General features: G+C 39.9%; 1 protein-coding gene and 1 pseudogene across 6 annotated transcripts in view; one reads left to right on the plus strand and one right to left on the minus strand.

The window, feature by feature from the left end:
- The window catches only part of LOC113682824 (DNA helicase MCM8), an 80,021-nt gene that overhangs the window by 27,621 nt on the left and 26,156 nt on the right, over window positions 1–26,244 (minus strand). Inside the window, exons 1-33 of one of the 5 annotated variants that reach the window (XR_016188154.1) lie at window positions 23,981–24,225; window positions 23,774–23,896; window positions 23,251–23,333; window positions 22,875–22,935; window positions 22,149–22,237; window positions 21,303–21,376; window positions 20,904–20,959; window positions 20,376–20,476; window positions 20,048–20,089; window positions 19,405–19,490; window positions 17,188–17,270; window positions 16,274–16,342; window positions 15,369–15,499; window positions 15,084–15,142; window positions 14,758–14,788; window positions 14,556–14,618; window positions 13,750–13,818; window positions 13,016–13,093; window positions 12,740–12,812; window positions 12,343–12,407; window positions 11,832–11,875; window positions 11,183–11,269; window positions 11,059–11,092; window positions 10,899–10,928; window positions 10,426–10,481; window positions 9,967–10,006; window positions 8,968–9,039; window positions 8,807–8,857; window positions 8,454–8,519; window positions 7,509–7,601; window positions 6,436–6,807; window positions 6,212–6,301; window positions 5,359–5,663 (exon numbers count right to left, since the gene is read on the minus strand). Coding sequence is in view for 4 of the 5 variants with exons in the window: in XM_089211342.1 (XP_089067468.1) it covers window positions 5,547–5,663; window positions 6,212–6,301; window positions 6,646–6,807; window positions 7,509–7,601; window positions 8,454–8,519; window positions 8,807–8,857; window positions 8,968–9,039; window positions 9,967–10,006; window positions 10,426–10,481; window positions 10,899–10,928; window positions 11,059–11,092; window positions 11,183–11,269; window positions 11,832–11,875; window positions 12,343–12,407; window positions 12,740–12,812; window positions 13,016–13,093; window positions 13,750–13,818; window positions 14,556–14,618; window positions 14,758–14,788; window positions 15,084–15,142; window positions 15,369–15,499; window positions 16,274–16,342; window positions 17,188–17,270; window positions 19,405–19,490; window positions 20,048–20,089; window positions 20,376–20,476; window positions 20,904–20,959; window positions 21,303–21,376; window positions 22,149–22,237; window positions 22,875–22,935; window positions 23,251–23,333; window positions 23,774–23,896; window positions 23,981–24,077 (2,475 nt within the window). In the remaining variant the exon portion in view is untranslated. Of the gene's footprint in view, window positions 1–5,358; window positions 5,664–6,211; window positions 6,302–6,435; window positions 6,808–7,508; window positions 7,602–8,453; window positions 8,520–8,806; window positions 8,858–8,967; window positions 9,040–9,966; window positions 10,007–10,425; window positions 10,482–10,898; window positions 10,929–11,058; window positions 11,093–11,182; window positions 11,270–11,831; window positions 11,876–12,342; window positions 12,408–12,739; window positions 12,813–13,015; window positions 13,094–13,749; window positions 13,819–14,555; window positions 14,619–14,757; window positions 14,789–15,083; window positions 15,143–15,368; window positions 15,500–16,273; window positions 16,343–17,187; window positions 17,271–19,404; window positions 19,491–20,047; window positions 20,090–20,375; window positions 20,477–20,903; window positions 20,960–21,302; window positions 21,377–22,148; window positions 22,238–22,874; window positions 22,936–23,250; window positions 23,334–23,773; window positions 23,897–23,980; window positions 24,226–26,244 lie in introns of those variants that run through there. The other 4 variants (XM_089211342.1, XM_089211341.1, XM_089211343.1 and 1 more) reach the window with 4 other exon arrangements.
- LOC149043124 (translin-associated protein X pseudogene) lies at window positions 24,290–25,513 on the plus strand (annotated as a pseudogene). The gene has a single exon (XR_016188157.1). The product of XR_016188157.1 is annotated as a translin-associated protein X pseudogene (transcript).

Genomic DNA, 26,244 nt, shown 5'->3' on the forward strand with positions numbered 1-26,244 from the left:
TCAGGAAAATGTGCTTTGCCTTCTCTCCAGATCCCTTACAAGTAGCCCAAGATGTATGGATGGCACGGGGGACAAGGGTCAAGATGCAAGGCTCGCCCAATAACATACATTCTAAGCGTTTTTACTAACATCGAAGGTGTATATGTTACCTGAGTGCCAAAAGGTAGCAAAGAAACGCGCAAATTTTTTTTTTGTGCCTACTGTTCCTCTGTGCCTACTGTTCCTCTGTGCCCACTGTTCCTCTGTGCCCACTGTTCCTCTGTGCCCACTGTTCCTCTGTGCCCACTGTTCCTCTGTTCCTCTGTGCCCACTGGTCCTCTGTGCCTACTGTTCCTCTGTGCCCACTGTTCCTCTGTGCCCACTGTTCCTCTGTTCCTCTGTGCCCACTGTTCCTCTGTTCCTACTGTTCCTCTGTTCCTCTGTGCCCACTGTTCCTCAGTGCCCACTGTTCCTCTGTACCTACTGTTCCTCTGTGCCTCTGTGCCCACTGTTCCTCTGTGCCCACTGTTCCTCTGTGCCCACTGTTCCTCTGTTCCTCTGTGCCCACTGTTCCTCTGTGCCCACTGGTCCTCTGTGCCTACTGTTCCTCTGTGCCTCTGTGCCTACTGTTCCTCTGTGCCCACTGTTCCTCTGTGCCCACTGTTCCTCTGTGCCCACTGTTCCTCTGTTCCTACTGTTCCTCTGTTCCTCTGTTCCTCTGTGCCCACTGTTCCTCAGTGCCCACTGTTCCTCTGTGCCTACTGTTCCTCTGTGCCTCTGTGCCTACTGTTCCTCTGTGCCCACTGTTCCTCTGTGCCCACTGTTCCTCTGTTCCCACTGTTCCTCTGTGCCCACTGTTCCGCTGTTCCTCTGTGCCTACTGTTCCTCTGTGCCTCTGTTCCTCTGTGCCTCTGTTCCTCTGTGCCCACTGTTCCTCTGTGCCCACCGTTCTTCTGTTCCCACTGTTCCTTTGTGCCCAATGTTCCTCTGTTCCTCTGTGCCCAATGTTCCTCTGTTCCTCTGTGCCTACTGTTCCTCTGTTCCTCTGTTCCTCTGTGCCCACTGTTCCTCTGTGCCCACTGTTCCTCTGTGCCTACTGTTCCTCTGTGCCCCTGTGCTAACTGTTACTCTGATGACGTCAGTCAGGTCGTCGTACACGAGCCATGAGCCCGGAGGTACGAGCTATTATTTGCTCGGAATCCATCACTCTGTTCAAAGGTGAACTGATGGTTATTTGAGCGATGTGTTACTGTTTGCTCTTAGCCCGAGGGAAAAAGAAAAAAAAGCCTTTGTCTTTGCTCAGTGTTGCATGATAACGTGTGACAAGTTGCGTGACATTAGAACACGTGCTCGCCTGTTGCGTAATGCTCCGAATTGTAGTTTTGCATCGACTGAATAAACGTCTCCTGAAGCCCGAAATCGAATTGTCTTCCTCTTACATGGTGGCAGCGGTTAACCAACGAATCCACTAATTTTATCCTTCAATTTGTTATCGAGCAATGGTCTCAGGATACACTTTACCGCCCCCGGCGCAGTTGGAGATTCACGACAGCAATGCATCCGAGAAATGGAAACGATTCTTTCTTGCGTGGACAAATTATGCGTTGGCGACGGAATTAGGCAACAAATCGGAAGCGGTACAGGTTGCTACACTGCTTACAGTCATCGGAGACGAAGGTAGAGAGATCTACTCGACGTTGACCTGGGACGACGTGGACGCAGACGAAATACAGCCCGGTCTAACGAAATTCGCCGAGTACTGTCAGCCTCGAAAGAATATACCATTCGAGAGATATCGGTGTAACCAGCGAATACAAGAGCTTGGCGAATCCTTTAAGCAATACCGACGTCAAGGCTACCGAAGAATCTGATATGTATTTTGAGGAGACTTCAAACGGAAGAAATATCAGCAGTCCGTTTGGAGGATCCACGACTCGTTGCACACTTCAGGTGGAGTCCGGAAACTTCATCCGTGCTATGTGTTACCGTTGTACGTCTACAAGCTTGCTTCTAACGACCGCAAGTTAGAGAAAGTTAAATCCGTGCAGACTTCCCTTGAGGCGCACGTAGGATCAAAGATTAAAGTTATCGGACACGTTACCATAAGGATGTGGAGAAATAAGGTGTCGTCCTTGTTGGGCTGTCGCCTAATTGAAAGTCCCGAAATTTTCCCAATCCTGGAGCGGAAAGCATGCCTCGGTATGAAAATTATCCAGTACAACGATAATGATCAGCCACATAAACCACAGACGGAAGGGGCCGCAGTGTACAACGTTGATTCCAACCTAGGATCGGTACTAACACGTAAAGGAAATACTGGCGAAGTTGCCAACAGCGCTCGGTGACGGAGTTGGCCAACAAGGAGAGTACGCCATCAGACTAGACCCAAACGCTCATCCAGCCCAACACACACGACGCAGAGGAGCAGTGGCCCTTATATCTCAGCTTCAGCAAACCCTAAATGATCTGGTTGAAAAAAAGAAGTAATTGCATCAGTGACCAAGCCCACCCTGTAGACTATCAGCATGGTTGTAGTACCAAAGAGAAATGGAAAACTCCGAATATGCCTAGACCCAAAGGAGCATAGAAGAAGTCGCGACGAGACTACAAGGTGCTGAAGTATTTACGTCGCTGGATGGCCGTAATGGGTTCTGACATGTCAAGCTAGAGGAAGAGTCCACTTACCTAACAAACTTCTACACACGCTGTTTGGAAGATACAGATGGAAACGTATGCCATTCGGGATCTCGTCCGCGCCCGAAGTTTTTCAAAGGAAAATGCACGAATTTGTAGAAGGTCTGACTGGAACTGAAGTAGTTGCTGACGACTCTCTGGTTGTAAAATATGAAAGCTACGAAGAGGCAACAGTGCATCACGACAAGAACCTCCTAGCATTCCTGAGCCGCTGTGAACAACAGGACATACACCTGAACCACGATAAATTCAGGCTAAGTACTTTTCATTGGTCACATGGCAACTGACAAGGGACTCAAATCAGACCCAGCTAAAGCACAAGCCATTGTGGACATGCCCTCACCGACCGACAAGCTTGGAGTACAACGCCTCTTAGGCTTTGCCCAACATCTTGTAAAGTTTCTGCCCCAACTGTCAGACATCACGAAGCCACTGAGAGACCTGACACTGAACGACGTTCAATTCATCGTGGAGGAAGCACAGCAGGCGGCGTTCAAAAGGCTTAAAGATGCCATCACAGTCACTCCAGTCTTGAGGTACTAGCACCTGAATGAAGAAATTACACTGCAATGCGATGCACCTCAGACCGGGCTCGGTGCAGCGTTATTACAGAACAGCCAACCGGTAGCCTACGCCTCGCGTACACTCACATCTGCAGAGAAGCACTACGCACAGACCGAGAACGAACTTCTAGCGATTGTCTCTGCGTTTTCACACATACGTGTAGGGCCGCGATTTGGTCCATATTGAAACAGACCACAGACCACTGGAGCCTATCTTCACTAAACCTTTGGCAACTGCCCCGAAACGCCCACAACGAATGTTGCTGAGCCCAAAAAGATACAGCCTAAACGTGAAATACAAAAAAGGCAAACATCTCCACTTGGCAAATACCCTCAGCAGAGCCTACTTACACGTAGTCAACGCATGCGAGTTTAGCAGAGAGCTGGAGGAGATTGACTACAGGCCATAGATGCTAGTGACAGAGGAGACTTGGCAGCAACTCAAAAACGAGAAGCGGATGACCCAGTGCAACAAATTCTACGAGAGGTGATCAAGAGAGGTTGGCCAGACAAAAGATCAGACGTGCCTGAATGCGTACATCCCTACTTCGACATTCGAGACGAGTCAACGGTCCAAGAATACCTCATTCTGAAAGGCCAGCAGCTGGTTGTACCCAGAGCCCTGAGGAAAGAGCTTATGGAAAAAGACGCACTCATCTCTCATTGGCATCGAGGGGTGTGTCAGACGAGAAAGAGACATCTTCTTCTGGCCACGTATGACAGTAGAGTTTAAAGAGTACACTTGCAAATATGAAGTATGCCTGGCCCACCACAGTAATCAAAGAAAGGAGCCCATCCTCTAGGACGAATTCGTCGCACGACCTTAGGCCAAGGTTTGAGCTGATCTATATGAGTTTGACAACAGAACACGGTTAGTCGTCAGCGATTATTACAGCAACTACATCGAAGTTGCTCGCCTGCACACAGTGACGTCCCGAGCCGTCTTTAAAGAGCTGAAAGAAATATATGCCAGGTTTGGTAACCCATACACCCAAATAAGAGACAATGGACCACAGTTTGCATCAGCCGAGTTTAGCGTGTTTGCCAAAACGTGGATGTTTGAACACAAAGCATCGTCACCCACCTATGTACAGTCGGAAAGCGGAAAATGTCGACCAGACAGTCAAAAGGCTGTTTAAGAAATTCAAGACGGCTAGGGGATCAGAATTCCTAGCGCTTCTTGACTGGCGCAATACACGTACGGTAGGAATTGGAACCAGCCCGGCCTAGCGCCTGTTTGGTCGTAGATGCAGGACGCCGCTACCTGTAGCTGTTTCCGTCCTCCAACGCAGCTACCCCACCGAAGAGGACACCAGAAAGTTGATTGGCAACAAACAACGCCAGAAGTTCTACTATAACAAGCACAGCAAAACCTCTAATTCTCGAATAAAAAAAACCGAAATTTATTCCATCTAGAAGACCCGTAGAAATTTCAAGAGTTATTGAATTATTAACCCATAACTTTCCAACGAAAAAATGTTAATTTGACACCAATAACCTCTTGGATCTTCAACAGTCGTGATGTTGTGTCGTCCTGTGCTACTACACCTTAATGCTGTAAATAAAAACGTCCCTGTAATTTATCCCCTACGCGAGGTGAAAAGCATAATGTGTTAAATAAACAGCTTTCGTGGAGCAAGTACATAACTTAGGCCACACACTCTCCTTGGGAGGAGACGTCTCATTCTCCATTCTTGTTGGTGTTTGTGTTCTTGGCTGAAACACTTTACTCACATAGTGCCTCTCCTTCCCTCACAGGGACATAAATTGGACTTTCAGGAAAACCTGACAAATGCAAGAGGGATTGGGGGTTGGAGGCCAGGGAGGCAAGCTGGGATGGACAAGTATCCCATCCAAGGGGTGTGGCTATACTCCAATGCACCTCTGCTTCCGAAACTGGGATAAGTTGAGAGAATGTTATTCACCCTTGTAATGTACTTTACCTTTACTTATTGGGGTGGGTCTAGAGAGGGTGCGAGGGGAGTTTGAGCCTCCTAAACTGGAATAAAAAACATTTAAACAGAAGCGGTTTCTGATGCAAACTTTAGTGAACAGAATGTATGTTTGAAATAGCTAAAAATGGAGATTGTGTAAAAGGCATGAAACAACCTACAGTGTTATGTGTATTTCAAAAATTGTTGCTCAATTTAATTCTTAAATGCTCATCTAAACATGCTAGATGTGGTGAGTCTAAATGTACCTCATTTTTCACAATCTGTTACTTTGACAATAATTTAAGTATTTTCACACGGTCTTGCCCTTTTCCAGGGCACAATCTCCATCAAACATCCCCAGTAGCTTACTCATCAATTACAGGCAGTTCGAGGTCTGCAGCTGGTAGACTCTCGGTCCCTTCTTTAGAAGAAACCCTTGGTTGTTCAGAGAATAAACAAAGTCGTCAAAACTACGAATCTGCAGTCGTAGATCCTATCAAAAGTAAACATGAAAAAGAGGTGTTTTTCAAACTGAAACTTTTTTAAATGAGATCCCTTTGAGTGGATCATTTGAGACTGGCAAACCAGACACTTCGGACACACATTAGATGATTGCGAAACTTGGAAGCGCAGCGCGCTGGCGGAGCATCCATATTTAAGAAAAAGTATTCTCAACTTGAACTTTGTTGCATCAGATTTATTGGATGGAAAAGGTGAAAAACGAAAACACCTTTTTGAACTTATTTTCCAACTTAAATTTGTAAAATCGAGAACCCAACGACTCTTGGAATGTAATCTCTTAAGTGCTCATATGAAATGTTTTAATGTTAATTACAGAAAGGAGTGCCAGCATTTGGATGCATTCGAATCAATGGAAAAGTGTGCACAATCTGCTCACGTGAGGAACATGTAGGGAGATATATCCCAAATAAACAGCGCCCATATGAGAAGCCGATCTACTCTCGCTCTAATTGCATTCACTTGTTACAAAATTAATCCTATTAAAGGCAAGTTCGTACCAAAGAAGAGCGTCCCAGTTACCTTCGCTATCCTCCTCATTTGTTCAACGGTGAAAAGCGAGTTGTATTCCCTCTCTGAAATGCGACTTAGCTCTGCAACGAAGCGTTTTGACTACAAGATAAAAAGAATTCAGCAATCACGGACTACAACTCCTTCTTTACAAACTGAGACAAAGTCTCTCAAATAAAACCATAACAGGAATGATTCAACAGACCCACGAGGCGAATAAAACCATTATTGAGTACCTGCCTCACCGCAAAGAATGGCGTTTGCTCTACCCTTGGTGGCCTAAAATGGAGTTTTCCATGCGAATTCGATGCTTGTGTGTTAAAAAAAGGAGATTTTATAAGCGAACGAAGGCAAAATGAACGCAGTTAGCTCTTCTGTCAATTATTGAAGACAGACTTTGATGGGTACGTGACGATGAGTACCGAACCTTCCCCACGAAGACCAACCTGTGCTCTTGAGCTCATTCCGGAGCCATGTTGAGAGCGTTGAAAATCCAGATTTCCAAAGTCGTCACTAAACGTGTCCAGGAGACTGTATTTCATGATCTCCACCACATCCTTGGCGTCTTGTTGGCTAGCCTTTTCGCGCATCTCAAGCCGTGCTCGTGCCTTCAAAGGCAGATTTGAACAAGGAAACAAAAAAGATGTCAACATGACGTCAAAATTGAAGTTGATGCGCTTCCCTGACGTCTGGTGACGCGCATGCGTACCTTTGAATTGGGTTGCGAATTGCGAATAATGTACTATCCTCGGAATAAAAGGTCGACATATTGCATTGGTGAAGGTGAAAAATGAGGTCGAAGTAAACGTTAGAAATCGCCTCCTTGTATGCGGAATGGCGTTTCTTTCTGTAAGTTTTGCGAGAACAAATTTTTGCGGTTCGATGTTGGGGCATTTCTGTTGGGAGATGTTTCCATTAAAAGCAATGACGCAAGCATTGATGGCAGAACACGCACAAGAAAGAATTAAAAATCAATTCAAAACAAATAACATTAATTGACAGATGGAGTATGGAGTTTTTTTTTTATTAGACTGATGGTAGCAAATTTTTGCAGTGTTTCTTTTGATAGATTCTTATTTCTATGGGAAACCGAAGACTATCTACAAAATTGGCAAAAACAAATAGCTCTCGGATATTTCTACGTATGCTCTCTACACTGTTATCTACAAAAATTTTCCAATGGTACTGACAAGGAGACATCGTTAAACAATCAAGAACTTTTTTAAATGGTGATGATCATATCCTTTTTTCGTGTTATCTTAATGCTTGATTCAACAGTAAGAATTTATGGCGAAATTAATGTTTATACCTGAGTGAGTCTTATGAGTGACTCAAGTTGCCTGGTAGTGATAGGAGTACTATCCGCACTGTGATGCTGTTGTCTTAAGTCCAAATAAAAATTCTACAGAAGAAACACAACTAAGTCAGCGAGAAATTAATCCGAAAACATGAAAAAAAGATTAAAACTTCGAAAAGATTTTAGTTAGGCTACAAAGCCACTCGCTGATGGCGAATTTGCTGAATCCACCTTAAATCTCTTTCTAGGCTTTACCTTCTACAACTACCCTGATTAAGATTTGGCTGTGAAGATCACTGTTCGTTCCTTTCTATGTAAAGGTCAAACATTACTTGTTTCATAAGTTCTTTGCGATCAAAACCATTACTTTAACTGCAAAAAGAATTTAGAACTTCGTACGAGGCTAATACATGCCTCTGGCAAAAACTTATGTACAAATAAAAACAAAACAAATAAAACAAAGGATTTTGCGTATTTACGCACGTAACTCTACACATATACCACAAATGCATAGATTCTTGGCTACCATCAACAAAATTTAATACAAGCCTTTTTAGTTTTCGCTTTGTCGCTGAGACAATTCCTTCAGAAAGCTGATACATCACACCAGTCAGTTATAACAGACGTCGCTTAGTCCAGTCTGTAAATCAAAATCTTGGACCAAAGTTCTCAGTACTCCCGAAAAATTTACGGCTTTTTTATAGAAGCATGGTCCACCAGGCTGGCTCGGGGTCTGAGATTTTACCAAACGATTCTTCTTCCCTGTCCATGGCTTCGTATGACAATTGGGCAGAAAATTCTCCCATATATATAGCTCGCTTACCAAAAAAAACCTTTGAATGGTGGCACTGCCATGATCTAGGTAACTAAGGCTTAACTGTCTAATTGCAAATGAAAAACGAAAAAAGAAAATGACCAGAAGTTTGTGCCACCGTCATGTGACAATGAATATTTCACCTGTAAGACTTCTGCTGCTGCAGGAGTTAGTTTAGGATGCACATACGTCCTGGCGTAACCCACGTACTGTAACGCAAATGACCCAAATTAGTGACATAATCATCGTATTCAAAATTGTATTTGTTAGAGAAATGTTTCGTAACCATTGTGGTGGTTCCTTTAATGCCTTTTGCGATAAATTCCAATAATATTAATTCAAATGGTACCGAAGTAGAGAACAAACATTGCAGACTGAGTATACCGCTTGAAAGTAAATTCCATAAAAGATAAACTCAAAATGCAAATTATGTCAGGAATTTGGCAATAATAAGTCAGGCCAAGGAGTTAAAGTGTCCACTGATAACAATACTAACTTTTCGAAGTAGTTGGCTGGGAATGGCATCAAACTCTTCATTTCGACCAATCTGGCAAAAAAAAAGCCAAACGTTATTCACCCTTTATCCGCGTCAAATATAAGAGAAGCAACATCCACCCGCCAGGTTAACTTAAAAACCTGGCAATGCCCTAAATTTACCTTTAAACGCTCAGAGAGGAGTTTATCAGCTTCCCATTGTCTCCTCATCTCGTCCTCATCACTGCTACTGTCCTGTGGCCATCCGAAAATAATAAACAGCTATAAATGGGCAACTTGATCGTGGTAAGTATCCGATAAAATAGAGTCATTCATTCTTAGCCTGAGCAAATTAAGTTAAACAAGGGGTCAAAACTATAATAGGTAATTTTCATTTCCCTAAGGCACAAACTGCTCTGAAAATCATTTTGTCCTCCTTCTAAGACCATGAAATGGGTATATCTTCCGAAGCATGTTTTTGTTATTTTTGGCTGTTAATGTTTTAATCGTCGTTAATGTTATGTGCCGCTTTGTCTAGCATCGCCTTACTCAATCGGACAGCTTAGAAAGGTCATTGCGTTGCTGTTAAGTCTTCCTTTCTGTATTTACAAAGGAGTGGGACTGACGCCTCAGCAAAGTTTGTTTTCACCATATCCTCGAATCTTGAAGATGCCCAATATAATTTCTTTACCTGCTGCGGAAACCCCTTTTAACTTTTGATCAGGATTTTAATCACTCAAACTCACACAGCAACATTGTTCATGATATGAATGTCATGTGCAAGAAACTATTCCCAGTCTCGATCATTCAACGATGGCTGTAATAAAATACAAAGCCCAGGTTCTTTGTTAAAGTTGAAACCCGCCAGTGATAAAACGAAATTCGTCGAATATTCTTAACAAGCTCGAAGAAACTTTCCCTGTCATCTCAGTTATGCGTAATGGGTAATTTACCGCGTCATTAAGCTGTTTGCATTTTAGAACGAGCGCTTCTTCGCCCGCGAATAAGTTTGAAGCTTTGAGCTACGTAAGCCGGCAAGGGGTCGGCAAATGGTCTTGCACTCATTAATGGCGCCAGACCACCGGTAAACCCCGGCCTCCAATCCTCTCGTCCTGCAGCGCTAATAACGAGGGCGTGCGCGCGAGCTAGGGAATTTTAACCTTGGATGAAGAATCTCTGTACCTCTCTTGAACGCCGTCTTGCTGTCACCACTCCAAATGCACTACAAAGATAAAGAATTATGTACCATTACATTTCTATCCTAAAATCTGGGCAGCAGACTGTAGAACGGGAGATGTCGAGTTCAAATCTCGACCGGATCCGGTACCGATAGGGGATTGAAAAAACAAGTCCATTAACGAACTCCACGTAATTGAGATGATTGCCACATCTTTACATCAAAGTTTCCTTACTGTTGACGATTGAATTTTTACTAGGAAATGAATTTGGCATTCTTTAGGGACTTGCCCATTTGATAATCAAAGCTCTTGGCCTCTTTCTTCTACACCTTGTAACAGAAGGTGCAAGACAAATCGTCCTTTCTCACTCTTAAACCTCAAAACAGTAGTTAGGCAGTTTTGTCAGTCAAACATCCTTGAGATCATCAGCATGAAATAATTACAAAAAAGTTTAATGATTTACCTCTTTTTCCCAGCATGCAAGGCCATAACATGTTCGGACAACATACAATCCATTTCCTGTTGAAAAATGAGCAGCATTCAGCTAACTTTTATGGCGTAAGTGATCATCCACAGCTAACCCTTTCATTCCCAATATCTCATCAGAAATTCTCCTTACTGTCTGCTATACAAATCTTGACGTTAGTTCGGAAATTTGGTATTGTATCAACTACTAATCCGCTAACTGTTATTTTCTTTATCTTCATTACCTTTTTGCTTAACAATGTATTGATATTGTAAGGAAGCTACAATTACGATATCTGATGGCGTCCCTTGGAGACGAAGAAAATTACGCTTTGTTAGTGTAGACAAACATCATCCACGAGGTGAGAATCTTAAACCGATAAAAAATGTTGATACAAAATATCATCTCGCATCATGACTGAGGACATTAGAAAGAAAAAATGTGGAACGGTTCTCAGGAAATCAACTAACCTCGTCTGGCTTGTCCAACAAAATGAAAACCTAAAAATACAACAAAAATTTGTCTCTATCTGAATTCGATTGCTGTGTGTCGAACACATGTTTACAACGATTTCAATGCGTTCGCCCCAAAGTGGAGCGAGGTCAGTTATGACAGATTTTCTGAACTAACCAGGTCGAAGCGTGACAACAAAGCACTCCCCATCCTAAGAAAAAAAAGAAACATTTTAAGGATCGTATGAATACTCAGTTTAGTCAGCACTAACTAAATTAAATGTAAGAGTCAGCTGACTTACTTGAGATTCTCGGACACAGTCTTTGCTTTGTTGTAGTGACCACCCACAGGGTTGGCGGCCGCAAGGATTGATGTTCTCGCCGGTAGGCTGAAATCAGTACGCAAAATCATTTACTACCCAGATACTGACGAAATAGCAGACTTTTTCCTGTTTCGAACATGATAGTGGCTCTGCGCGCAGTAAACTTACCATTCATATCTTCACATGGAAAGACAACGATGTCAGTCTGGGTAACCGATTTATCATTAACTTTTGTCAAACCACGAAAGATTCCATTTGACCAAATAACGTCAAGAAAACGCGCAAAATTTTAGAAAGAACACACTGATACGAAACCGGTTCGGCCGGTTTTTCAGAGAAGGTAGCGTGACAGAATTGTTCGTATAGTGGAGTTGTAATCTAATGGTCCCCGGGGCAAGCATCTTACTTGCTACCCACCAGATTCGTTACCACTTTCTCCGAGTTTAACTCCTTTACTGAGTATTGTAAATATTCAACAGATTGGTCTCCTACTAACTGGTCATTTTGCCCGTTCTATGTTGTTTTTTTTTCTCTCGTTCTTTGTCCTTGTAATTATTTCTATCATTATACTTTTCTTAAAGGAAAAAAAGAAGAGGACACGATATAAATAGAATACACCTTTACTGACCTGCAAACAACGCCGGCTTTTGCGATACTTATACTTTGCTGTTCCTAAAAAGACAAGATGAAAAGATCCTCAAGACACACATGAACTAGTAATCTTGTTCTTTTCACATTTGGAGCCTTTCATTCTGAGCACATCATCAAGGGGAAAAGTTGATTCTCACAGAAGCCTCGTGTACACTAAACAATTCAATTATGAGTTCGAGATTGCTATCGCGCAATGATCAATCAGGGCGAAGCCCGAAAGAAATATTACGCGTGGAAATCGAGAGCGAATAATCTAGTAATTGTTTGGTACATATCTACTCGTCGTTCCAAACTTAGCAGGATCATGTCTTGCGTTCAATTTGTTTATACAACCGCATACTGTTTGGTCACCCTCTTTACTTACCATCTATCATGGTATAGACAGCGGGTAGAGTGACCGATCAGATTTTAGGATTTACGATAGCAGACTACTAGATTTATTCTAAATGTGGATAAAGATAAGTTTAATGTGAATATTCAAACCTCACCATTGCTTCAAGCAAAGCTTGATGTTGGCTCCCCATCTTGTCGAATTCATCGATACAGCAGCAACCTAAACCAGTGTATTACAAGGGAAACAAGAACTGAATTTGATTGGGCCATAATTATAACTAATGTTTCCTTTCCCCATCGCCTTCCGCCTCGTTTCATGGGCTCAGTTCATTGGATGAACCAAACAAAAAAGGAAAGAAAAAAGGATTTGAAAAGAAAATCGACACCAACTGTTGGCGTGGTGGAGGGGGAATAATTTGCTTTGAGTAAGAATTCTTTCAACTCCTGTCCAGAGTATTTTTCCAGTCTAGATATATTTGCGAGAATCGATTTTTTTTCTTCTGAAATCAATCAAATAACGAAAAAAGTAAATAAACAATGCATACAACGTACCTTGGTCTCCTAACACAAGTGCTCCAGCCTCTAAAGAATAATCTCCAGAGGAGCCTTCCTTAGACAGTGTAACCTAAAAAACAACGTGGCAAATGGAGTATAAAAGGTGTTTACTTCAAATTGTCCTTCCCTTCCGTTTGATTTTCGCCGCTTCGAGCGTCTGAATCAGGATATCAATCTTTCTATTAAAAATACAAAGGTTTCTTCATAATTCAGTTCTTCCAAGAGAACGTAGATGGAAAATTATGGAGACAAAACACAAAAAAAATTTGTTACCGTGAGTCCTGAGGTTGACGTTGCATTTCCACAGACATAGACGCCTCTTGGAGCAACATTGGACACTGCCTGAAGCATCTGCACTCAAGACACACACACGAGAAGTATAAAATAATAGAATGCTTTCGCTTGGTGCCTGATTGTTATCGCCCCAAAAGTAATTCGGCCCGTTTCACAGATTCTGTCAGAAAATATTGCAGATACCATAGCCCCTCGCACTGGTCCACAGGTGTGTTTAGATGAGAGTATGGAAACACGGTTGTGAGACTTTAGTCGTCTGTTTGAGAAATATTTAATGAACGCGATAGAGAACTTAGCTGTGTCTAAATGGCTACATTTTAACACTCTCGAAAGTTATGCAAATCTTATACTTGTGACTCAAGTTTTAGATCTTCAAACATCCCTCTTGTAAAGATAAGTTTACCTTACCACTGAATCCCTGTATTTAAAACAGGTACTCTTACGTTTATTCGCAGTTTTAAGCTGAACTTCGATTCCCACAATTTAATTATTACATTAGCCTAGACAATGATATAAGCCACTGAGTCATATTCGTTTTGATTTTCCTTGATCCTATAGCTCTGCGCCTCTGAACGGCTCCAACTTCAACATTGATGAAAACCAGCCTTAAGCTTTACAAAATACCATGCACTCATCTCAAATTTTAAAGGAAAGAAATTGGTGCAAAAAACAAAACTAAGAAGGTTAATCAAACCAGCGTCTATTCCAATCACCTGGCTTTTCCCCAATCCTGGGTCTCCAACAACCAAAATGTGTGGATTGCCTCTCACTGGAATACGATTCTGTAGAAAAAATTGTAAGCAACGTTTAGATGTGGTGAATCTTAACATTACATCATTCTTTTTTTCCTGGAGGCATGTGACTTCATTTACATAAATCCGAAAGTATGCTTCCTTATTCACTTTTCACCTTTACATAACTCCAAAGGTCAGATCCACAGTTCCCCCATCCAGCTTTCAAACATCTCCGTGTAAATCATAAGAGAATTTAGTGATTAAGGCAACACCCTCAGCTGATAATTTTACCCTTTCTCATCACCTGTTTTCTTTAATAGAATACTACTACCCCAATGCTTTCAAAGAGAGATGTGATTGTTTGTCTCACGATGTGGTCACTTTGAATGTGGATCGCAACGGTTCGACTACATACTGCTGGTCTTCTTCGGGCGAAGATTTTAAATATACGTGTGTGTGTTATAATCCATTATCATCTGAAGAAGACAAACAGTATGCAGTCGAAACGTCGCGAACCACATCCAAGGTGACCACATCGTGCGGCAAACGATTATATTTCTCTTTTGAAAGTGTTATTTACCATGATGACTTATCAAACCATTTTACGATTTACCACCCTAATGGCTGGCAAATCTCGCCTCCCCCTCCTCCCCCAGCCCCAATCCAGAAGACTATCAACACTGAATCGATCATCGGAAGGGAAAAAGGTAGAGAGGTACGGTGGGGAAGTTTAAAACGACATTTTTACCCCTGTTAAAGATAGGGTCACAAAATTAAAACTATACCTTATCATTCAGGTATCTCTGGGTTCCACCAAACAGGCCTAACACCAAACCTGCTTTCACCATCTAACAAAAGGAATGATTATGATGATGAATGAAGAGGTTTTTTTGGAATCAAAATCAAATATCAATTGCTTACATGAAAATGTCCTTTTATTTCCTCAGTCTGAGACATTTACAAACTAGGTAAATTAGAAAAAAATACCTCGTGTCCATAGATTGAAGGGCACAAAGAGCTGCAATTAGAAATGAGGTAGAAAATGTTTTACCTTAAAGAAAAAAGATGCACTTTTCTAATCCCTAACAGACTTAATCCACATAATTTTAAATAATTTGGTAAACCTCACAAAAATTTTTTGGAGTACTCAGAATTAATCATAAGCAAGAAGCAGTCCATAGTTTCTTGGAATTATTGAAAATTCTATGTGATAGTCTCAGTAATGAAAATAAATAAAAAGTATGCATACATACACTTGAGGGAGTAAAAGAAAAAAACCAACTTCAATTAAAAATGCATTCTAATACTCTCACCCAACGATCAATCGAAACAAGTTCTTTTGAGCCTGAATTTCTTGAATGGCATACAGTTCCTATCAAATGAGGAGAAAAAATAAAAAACTCTTGGTTCAGAAAAATATACATTTTCCTTAAAATTAGCTTAAAGTACTTGTTAGACAATGAGCATTATATGGTCAATGCCACAAAGGTAGCATATCATGGGTGAACAACACGATAAAAAAAGGAAAGCTTTGATGGGAATAGAAATAATTTTAAAACAAGGAGGATTTTTCGAATACAAAGTGTAGATGAAAAAACCTTAATAGAAAATTCCATGGCCAGTCCACTGGTTTGTTCGGTAGCCCCAGTTCCTCCCTTGTTATTATTCACAGCATTGACATGGAGGTAAAGAAGGAACATGCACTTGTCTTTGTTGCTCTTGTTGCGATCTACCAGTAAACAGTTCAGAAATGTACTGTCAGTAATTAAAAAACAGATGCAAGGAGGCATAAAAGGGGTCTTCTTTAATTGGGACACTGATGCTGCACAGCAGTGAATCAACTTCCAGAGGACACAAGGACTGATCGTTGTTATGATAGGAACCAATTATGTGTAATTTGAGGCATGACTTGATTGACAAGAGGCACACACCTGTAGAAACTAATATAACAGATCTTATATGTAACTGCATGCATGATTTCAGCCATATGAAATAAACTGGTTGTTTTGAAACCGAAAGCTGTCTTCTCCCAATCTACCACACAAACAACGTGGTTAAATTATGGTATATTTGACAAGGGCTTAGTACCAGCAGATTAAACTATTTATTTCAACTTGAAAATTTGACTAGTATGATACGTCAACTACCTGTGCATTGTAGTTCTCCAACTCTGAATGTATAACCCAGCATTAAAGACAGACCAAAGAGCTCATTGACTAACATTTTGCAGTTGCACATTAAGCAAAACAAATCCATACACAAGCTTTTGAACAAAATTCCCTTCTATGTACTTTGCTTGACTTGATGAAAATGAGCTTTCCCAACATAAATTGTTTGTTTGAAGTGCTATTGTTTCTTTTCCTTTGAAATTGTTTGGATTTTCACAGAAATTTCATTTCATGGGCACTATGTTTAATGATAATGCTTATTAAAAAAAAAAAAGGGTTTAATTAAAAGACAGCTGGATCTATTTGCTCTACAGTTCTTTCTTCCAACTACCTACTTTCTTCTGTTCCTGTAGCCTTCACAATCCCAGTAACAGTAACCATATCACCTGGAACACAGCTGTCCACTAGCAAAAAGAGGACAGAGAACATAGCGAAAAAAATCATGTTACTCTAACTGACAAAATGTACTACAGGTATCCATGTTGGACAGGAAACCAAGTTTGACTTTTATCAGTTCCTAAATTCAGGAGATTACTTAACAGGGAACAGATACATAGAGATGTTCCTTGATTATTCGGATGAGTTTATTCAATTGCTCGTCTTCTCTTTTCACTGCAGTTACTGTAACTAACAGCTAAGCAAAGTCCTAATAAAAGCAAACAAACCTAGAGGTACATGTATCACATCGGTTTGGATGATAAGAATAAATGTTACAGACAAAAGAAGATATATTTAGTATGAGAAAATCTTGGATACTATTAACCCTTTAACTCCCGTGAGTGACCAAGACAGAATTTCTCCTTACTATATCTATACAATATCATACAGACAAATGATGAGAATAAAGAAAACTGTCAATTATGGGATTACTAATTGATCCAATATCAAATTCTCCAAACTAAGATAATGATAATCATTTGGCAGACAGTAAGGAGAATTACTAATGTGATCTTGGGAATTAAAGGGTTAGCTCTTTAACCCTAACATCAGTATGCATATTCTCAACATTGCTCTATGATTACATTTCAGAAAATGCTGTTGAGAAGGATTTGTTTGAAAATCAAGCGCTTCTTTAGTGATCATTTTCCTTTATTATTGTGAAATAGCTTTGTGATTTGGGTAATTTTGTCAGGAGAAAATACATACTTATAACAGACCCCTAGGGGTTTAAGGGTTAATTTTCATATACATTTAAAAACAAGAGGAAGAAAATCTTCATACACCAAATTAGAAGATCATAGATTCATACCTAGATCAGCAGTCAGTTCACACTCAACAGTTCTTGGAATTCTTCCAGATTCACGTTGGTCATCATCCATGATTTCCTGAACTCTTTGGGAAGAGAGAACAAACATTGAAACCAACATCTTTGCTAAAACCATTCTTTTTAATTTAGTCACCATGGTTTCAAATAATTGTAGACTGAAAGAAACTTATGATATACTCTTTAACGAATTTGATAACAAGAATGAGTAGGGTAAAACAAAGTTCCACAACTACAGCTCAACCAAACAGCTTACAAGGATTTTGAAAGCTGTGCAGTTAAATTTTATTCAGTCCAATCCTCTTCATATTTTTGCATAATTTTTTATCTTGTGCATATACATGTACAGAATATACATTTATACATGGGCACATCTGCATCTCATGTGTCAAGCAGAGGCCTACAGTACACTGCATACACTGTCTGAGGTAAAAGTTAACCCTATGTTATACTAACATTAGTATGCATATTCTCTATATTGTTCTCTATACCTTTCTGAAGGTGCTGACAGGGGGAATTTGTTTAACAATCAAGAGCTTCATTAATTGCAGATCAATTTGTTTATTATCATGGCCTTAATATTTGATTCAGGGGTGGTATTGTAAGGGAAAATAAGACCCTAGTCACCCTTACATGTCAAAGGGTTAAACTCTTAAACAGGTCATTCAAGTAGCTCTGAGCCACAATACTTCACTCTCACAGTGTAGACCTCTCTCCTCCCACAATACTTCACTCTCACAGCATAGACCTCTCTCCTCCCACAATACTTCACTCTCATAGTGTAGACCTCTCTCCTCCCACAATACTTCACTCTCACAGTGTAGACCTCTCTCCTCCCACAATACTTCACTCTCACAGCGTAGATCTCTCTCCTCCCACAATACTTTACTCTTACAGTTTAGACCTCTCTCCTCTCACAATACTTCACTCTCACAGTGTAGACCTCTCTCCTCCCACAATACTTCACTCTCACAGTGTAGACCTCTCTCCTCCTACAATACTTCACTCTCACAGTGTAGACCTCTCTCCTCCCACCATACTTCACTCCCACAGTGTAGACCTCTCTCCTTCCACAATACTTCACTACCACAGTGTAGACCTCTCTCCTCCCACAATACTTCACTCTCACAGCGTAGATCTCTCTCCTCCCACAATACTTTACTCTTACAGTTTAGACCTCTCTCCTCTCACAATATTTCACTCTCACAGTGTAGACCTCTCTCCTCCCACAATACTTCACTCCCACAGTGTAGACCTCTTTCCTCCCACAATACTTCACTCCCACAGTGTAGACCTCTCTCCTCCCACAATACTTCACTCCCACAGTGTAGACCTCTCTCCTCCCACAATACTTCACTCTTACAGTGTAGACCTCTCTCCTCCCACAATACTTCACTCTCATAGTGTAGACCTCTCTCCTCCCACAAAACTTCACTCCCACAGTGTAGACCTCTCTCCTCCCACAATACTTCACTCTCAAAGTGTAGACCTCTCTCCTCCCACAATACTTTACTCTCACAGTGTAGACCTCTCTCCTCCCACAATACTTCACTCTCACAGTGTAGACCTCTCTCCTCCCACAATACTTCACTCCCACAGTGTAGACCTATCTCCTTCCACAATACTTCACTCTCACAGTGTAGACCTCTCTCCTCCCACAATACTTCACTCCCACAGTGTAGACCTATCTCCTTCCACAATACTTCACTCTCACAGTGTAGACCTCTCTCCTCCCACAATACTTCACTCCCACAGTGTAGACCTATCTCCTTCCACAATACTTCACTCTCATAGTGTAGACCTCTCTCCTCCCACAATACTTCACTCTCACAGTGTAGACCTCTCTCCTTCCACATTATACTTCACTCTCACAGTGTAGACCTCTCTCCTCCCACAATACTTCACTCTCACAGTGTAGATCTCTCTCCTCCCACAATACTTCACTCTCACAGTGTAGACCTCTCTCCTCTCACAATACTTCACTTTTGCAATGTAGACCTCTCTCTCCTGCCAGGAGTTTAAATTGGTACTAGCAAACTCTTAACAAAAACAGATGTAATGTTAGAGGGGAGGGAAGGGGAGATTTCTGCAATTATATGGAGATCCCTTCCAAGAGGAAAAGCATTACTCAAAGTCAATTCACACAGCAGAAGCTGGAATAAGCCATAGTTGATTTTGTTTTTCATTTAAATGACCACTCACTTGATAGTTTGCCAGTCAATTGTCTCAGTCATTGGTGAGCTTCTCTCAGGAGTGAAAGATTTGCCACGACAATCCACTGAGGAACACTAATAAAGAAATAATATTAAAAAAGAGGATAGTCCTGAAAACATTAATTACTTCCATGTGCACTGATGACTACCTCTGAGTGTTTTGCTGACTTGCTTTAACTTTAAATTAAGGGAGTTTCCAGCAACAGCTCAACAACATGCAGCCACTGAAAAACTTCTTTGCACTTCAAAGTAGATTCATTTGATTTGGATCTAGGTTTTGGCATGTTTTATCATGAAAATACACATGTAGTAAAGAATGCCTTGTTGTGTATAATGCACATGGGAATTGGGAGATAATCAAAGAAAGATTAGTAAATTATAATTACAATATTATTATAACAGATTCAATGATATCCTAATGATGCAAATACAATTAACTTCGCCCTTCAGAGCATCCTAATTTCAAAATTAATGAACTCACAATTCTTAATTTAACACCAAAATGCATGCTGTATGCTGCAAATTAAGGTTTTTTGCCTGCTACTATGGTGAGCTTCTTGAAGTTATGGTTGAAATAGCCCTTCTGAGTAATTTTTAAATGTGAGACAAGTTAAAGAATCAAATTAACTTGCCTGAGTTGGAATTGAGTACTTCCCATCGGTGAGATGTACAACCTTGAAATGACCATGAAAAAAATCAATGTTGCCGTCAGAAAAAATTCAGACATGAGATTGCTTTATTTCTACCACTTAGTCTTGAGAATTTTTTAAAGAAAATAAATTGTCTTCTCATTTTGAGTCTTGTAAAAATTTAGTCACACATTCTCATTTCATTTCAAGTTGCCTTGAAATCTTGAAATGGCCCACACAAATCAGCATTTAATCCTGAAATGGTCAGATTCACATACCAAATATGAATACAAAATAACATGACTGCATAATTAAGACATAGAAACCATACCTGTGTCTGGCTGCACAAGTTGCATGAAAATGCCATCTTTTTCACCAGAGGTTTAACATTGCTAACTCTTATAACTGTTCCATGGATTGCCACAAACTTGCCTGCAGTTGTTACAGCATACAAGTGAGTGCCAGGACAATTCAAAGGTCTGAGAAAATTTAACTCTGTGTGATTTGGATGATTTTCTGAGAGTTCAGAGGTCTTAACTCTTCAACTCCTAAGAGTGACTAGCATCAAATTTCTCCTTACAATATCACCCCTGAATTACACATAAAGGTCAGGAGAATAACAGAAATGATCACCAACTGATAAGAGAATCATTTCTTTATTTAAATTAAACAAATTCTCCTTGTCAACACCTTGGCAAATGTAAAGAGAGCAGTAAGGAGAATATGCATACTGATCTTGGGGTGTAAAGACTTAAAGTTCCACAGCATACAGAGAAGGTGAAATCAGTTAAAGAACTGAAAACTCACAAGTCATCAAGATCAAATTTTTTAAAGAGGTACATGGACACATTTTACATACCCCAATAGCAAGACTTGAGGTTTTTGAGTGGAATGCCAGGCTCAAAGTTTGTTATTCTGGTGGTTAAAATTAAAGCAATTGACATTTAGCTAGTATATAACATATGAGGCACAAAAATGAATCTGCTGAGTAAAGACTGTAAGGAGAGTAAATATCAAAAGACATCACCCTTGAAATAGAAAACATATATATAAATTGGGTGTATTCATTTTATTTCTACAACTAACATTATGCTCTCCAGGTAACCAAGCAAGCAATGTATTAAAGGAATACCATTTAAGGAGAATTTTAAATTCCATCACTATACACAAATGCTAAAGTAACAAGCAAGCCTCCCTCCCTCCTTTTCTCATGTCTGGTACAAGCTGGAATGTTTGCAAAGCCTACAAATTCACATACCTTGCTTGTATATATGGCAAATCAAACAATGGTGCCCCATGGGGGCTCTCAGCTGTCTCCACAGTCAACAAAACCTTGAATTTAAAAAAAATTAACAAAAAGGGGAAGAAAATCTTTGGAGTCAGTCATAAATCACATCTACATGTCGAAGTATTTCTGTAATTATCAACCTAGCAACATGATCATAACATTTTTTTTAAAAAAAGTCGAGACTCATCCTTTTAGGAAAGCATTTATAAGAATTAAAGATTTTACTCCATTAAGACATTCTACCATCTTTGTACATTAAAATGTATGAAAAATAATTTGTTTTCATAGTTTATACATTTAATCAATAGTTTAATTGAATTAGTGTGCTATAAAATTTTAAGGTACTATTAGAAATTACTGGAAATTGCAACATATACTTTAAATAAAGTAAATATTGTAATCATGATAATTATTAGTACAGTATATACAAAACAAGTGAAAAATATGCTATTCGTGCACGCTGGCTAGTTTTGAAGTGAATAGGAAGTACTAGTCACCTCCAAGCAACCAATCACACAAAATCATGCACCACAAGTTCAATTTCCAACCATTTTTCCCCATGATATTGAAAGAAACAACCTAATTTATTGGTTTCTGTGTGGCATATACTAAAAACAGTTATTCACCTCAGTCAGCGTAAGTGAAAGTGATGGATATTTACCTCACTGCTTTATGGCTTGAAGTAAATATTGCCCTCTATTTACCTCCGATGCACCAAACAATTATTACATAATATAAATTATGTATATATATATTTTCATAAATTCAAAAAATCAGACCATCACAGTTCTGCACTACATTCATAAAAGAGCATACCTGAGAAACTGCCAAGCTAATGCTATGAAGAACTTCTGTAGGCTGATCTCGTAAATCTCCAGCGAAAGATGGAAAACTCTCAGCAAGCTCTGGAGTAATGTTTGAACAGAAAGTTGCAAAAGTGTAGACCAAACAATGACTAGCATGATACAGTTAATTTTCAATTTAAGAATGATATTTTTGTTTTTAGAAAACAAAGAACATTTAGAATTCAACCCAAAGAGGCAATCTGAAAATATGTATTACTAAGTGAGAACAATAAAAAGGAAGACACCAACTTGATGCAAATTCTTTTTTTTTTCTTTTAGCTACTTCATTGAGAATTTCTGTCCCAATGTATCTTGTATTTCCTTGAATAATCACCTACAGTGTAGGAGCTTATTTCAAATTTTTGCCCAAAACAAGGAACACTTAAAAAGAAGGAGGGCACCTTATCAAGGATGGGAAGGGGGGCTCATCATTCCCCTACACTCCTATTCTGCTGAAGTTGAAGCTTAAAAAGTTATGGATAAAGTGGGAATAAAACATGTTTTTGTGAGAGAGGAGCAGTGTACTAATTTGAAGAGGACACTTGTTTGAGAGATTGGGGCTCATTTGACATGTAGAGCTGGGGGTTTATTCAATTAAATATGGGCTTTGATCACCAAAGTTGTATGTTCTCTCTAGATTTTAAAACATTTAAAAAGTTTGTACCTCTGCATTTAATTCTATCCATGACACAATTACCTGTATCTGATATTAGATCCATATAGTCAAACATCACAGCTGCTTTGCTTTCAATCTCATCCTAGGAAAGTGCATTATTCAGATCACCGTTGAGTCAGACCAAGAGAGAATTTCTCCTTACAATATCGAGCAAACAAGAGATAAGAATCAAGATAATTATTAGATGGGGATTATTAGTTGATCCAATATCAAATTCTTAGAACTGATATCATGAGAATTGTATTGCAGACAGTAAGGAGAATTATTAATGAGATCTCATGAGTGAAAGGGTCATATAAGTAAACATGACAAAATAAAATGCACACTCTTAAGATTGGTGGAGATCACTCCAATCTGGAAGTAACTGAACAACTACTAGGGCTTTTTCTATTTTTACCTTGGAAAGTTGAGCTGCATGTGATTCCACAAACTTCATGATGGCTTTAACTTTGGTTGCAAGAGCTGAGTCTGGGTTATAAACTTCAGAAGAATAATTATTTGAATGGATAATTCCTTAAAGTCAAGACACATTAAATCAAATATATATCTAGTCAACTGGTAAGGGATTCAAGTTAAAACTAGACAACTGTACCATTTGTAACCCTTAACTTCCACAAGTGGTGAACACATAACTTCTCCTTACAATTATGTTTGTGCTTTCACTCCAAATATCTTGATTAAAACTCTTCACCATGCATTTCTTATAATTTTTTTTTTGAAATTATAAAAGTTTGGTGTTGGATCATATGATAATCCCCCAATTGATATTTGTCTTTATTCTCATCACTTGTCTGATTTATACTGTATTAATACTGTAAAGAGAAATTATGTGTTGATCACTTCTGGGAGTGAAAGGGTAGGTGTTCACGGATGAAAAATGCACCTGGTTACAAACTAATCCCACAAAACTACCGACTCACCAATGTCTGGGAAGTATAAGTTCCATTTCTTGAAGGGACACGGCGTTAAGCTTGTCTGTATTTGCCGTGCTCTTTGATGTTCCTCTTGAGGACCTGAACTTCCTTGGTCTGAACCCCTTTGTACTAAAGCGATAATTTCATGAAATTACTAACAAATTTTTTGGTCAAGTCACAAGCGTGGAACACAGAAATTTCCATCAATTTCACCTCTTCCTGTCTGGCTCGTTCCTCGAGCACTCTTTCTTCCTCGGAACCTCTGTCCTCTTCCTCTCCAGAAGTTACCTCTTGCTCTCCCGGAGCTCATAATGGGTGAATTGGATTTATGTTTTCATGAATTATTGTGACGCACGACCTTTGGAATCGATAAATAATGTTAAAACAAGGCTCATTTGGGCGCCTAGATAAATTTCAAATCTGCCGCCATTTTCCCTCCAAAGATCCATGAGCTCTCTTATAAGGCTGTGCTTAATTGGTTTAGTTCCTTAAAAAAAGAGCCAATCAACGTCGCGCATCTATTTCCTTTTCTAAATTTTCAACATGGCGGCTGTCGTGAAACAACGAAATAGGAAACGTCCTAGACCTCAAGCTCAAGAGAGCAGCCCTCTGAAGAGAAAAGTCGATGAGAACTCGCCAGTAATACTATCATTTAAAAATCATCGGCAAGAGCTGGATTCTCGGCATGACAAACACGAGCGTTTAGTTAAATGTAGCAGAGATGTTACTATTGCAAGCAAAAGGATCATTTTTAATCTTCAGCGAGTAGCCGGAGCGAGTGATACGGAGCAGATCTTCAAAGAAGCAGATGAAAAGTTTGTAACGGTTAAAGAACTCCTAAATACGATAGCTTTGGAGTTAGAGGGAGAAGACCCTTTCTTGTTCACCCGAGCGTACTCTCCTGGTGTGCAGGAATACATCGAAGCATTGTCTTTCGCGCATTTTCTCAAGAGAAAAACTTTGATTTCTTTCGACCAAGTTGAAGCGGAGTTGAAATTTTCAAATGAGGATTGTAAAGATCTTGGCTTAAGCTTAAATCCGTTCGACTACGTACTTGGAATCGCGGATCTGACGGGAGAGCTCATGCGTTTCTGCATAAACAGTGCGTCGAGCGGGGACCAAAACACTCCTTTTGAGGTGTGCAGCTTTCTGCGGGAAATTCACAACGCTTTCGTGGCGTTCGGGAATGTTTCTAGGGAGATTGCCTCAAAATTGAGAGTATTGAAGGCCAGTATGAATAAGGTGGAAGTCGCTTGTTACACTTTGAAAGTTCGGGGTTCAGAAATTCCTCAATTTGCTTTGGCTGAAGCACTGGGTGGAGACTTTACTTCTGAAGAAAGGGATTTTAATTGAAAACTGCTATAGCCTTAGCTGTTTCAAAAGTCAGGTATCAGGTTAAATTTATTTATTTGAGAAAACTGAAGCTGTTTGAAAAAAGGAGAGTTATTTCAAAGATTAAATTGTTGAAGAAAATGAATGACACTTTTTAAAAACATGTTTCAACAGTTCTTCTGTCATCTTCGGTTTTGAATAATACAAAGTACAAAGTTGAATTTAAAGTGTGTAACAAAATGCTGATTGGACAAAACAAACTATAAATTCAACTTTACTTTGTATTATTCAGAACTGAGGATGACGGAAGAACTGTCAAAACATGTCTTTAAAAAGTGTCATTCATTTTCTTAAATTTGTTACATATCTGCTTCTATCCAGACCTTTTGGCAATTAAATTGTTTCTGTCATTTGTTACTGTGTTGTTCTAAGGCAGGTAATACAGTTGTGTTTTTGTGAGGCATTTATCCCACTCAATCATTTACACCCTAACATGGATATCAATATTCTCCATACTGTTCTTTCTACATTTCTTAATAAGCTGACAAGGAGAATTTGTAAACAATCACAGACTTTTCTAATCAGTGATCATTTCCTTTATTCTCATTATCTTAATGTGTGATTCAGCAGTTTTACAAGAGCTGAAACATTAGCAGATATTTAACCATCATTTTTACATTTGTGACTTATGGCCATGCCATGCGAATGTTCTGTTTTGTCAGCTTGGATTTTTAACTAGACTCTCAACTTCTTTAGCACCTAAATGCCTCAGCTAGAGGGATATAGTGTTCGAGTGATTGTTGCCCCTGACCATGTATCAAGGAGCCCTAGTTCTTGTCCTAGCTGGACCATTTTGTTATTTTTCTTAACTCTCAAAGTCTATTCCTTTGTTCAGAGGCAGAAATGTCAAAAATTATGAATGGAAGCCTGTCAAGGAAAAATGGCAAATTGCTGTTCGGTTGGGAAAGGGTGGGGGGTGGTGGTGGGGAGATGACCTTGCATGTCCTGGCATACTATCCAAGGGGGAGTAAGAATAAAAGAAAAATTGGTGGTTTCTCCTCTAGCACCTCTGGCAAAATTGGCCTTCTTGTCTGTAGCCTGACTTGACCAAAATGTATCACTTCAGGTCAGACAGGGTCTCCTTA

This window comes from Pocillopora damicornis, chromosome 7 (assembly GCF_964200805.1).
Source record: "Pocillopora damicornis chromosome 7, jaPocDami1.2, whole genome shotgun sequence".
NCBI classification, from domain to species: domain Eukaryota; kingdom Metazoa; phylum Cnidaria; class Anthozoa; order Scleractinia; family Pocilloporidae; genus Pocillopora; species Pocillopora damicornis.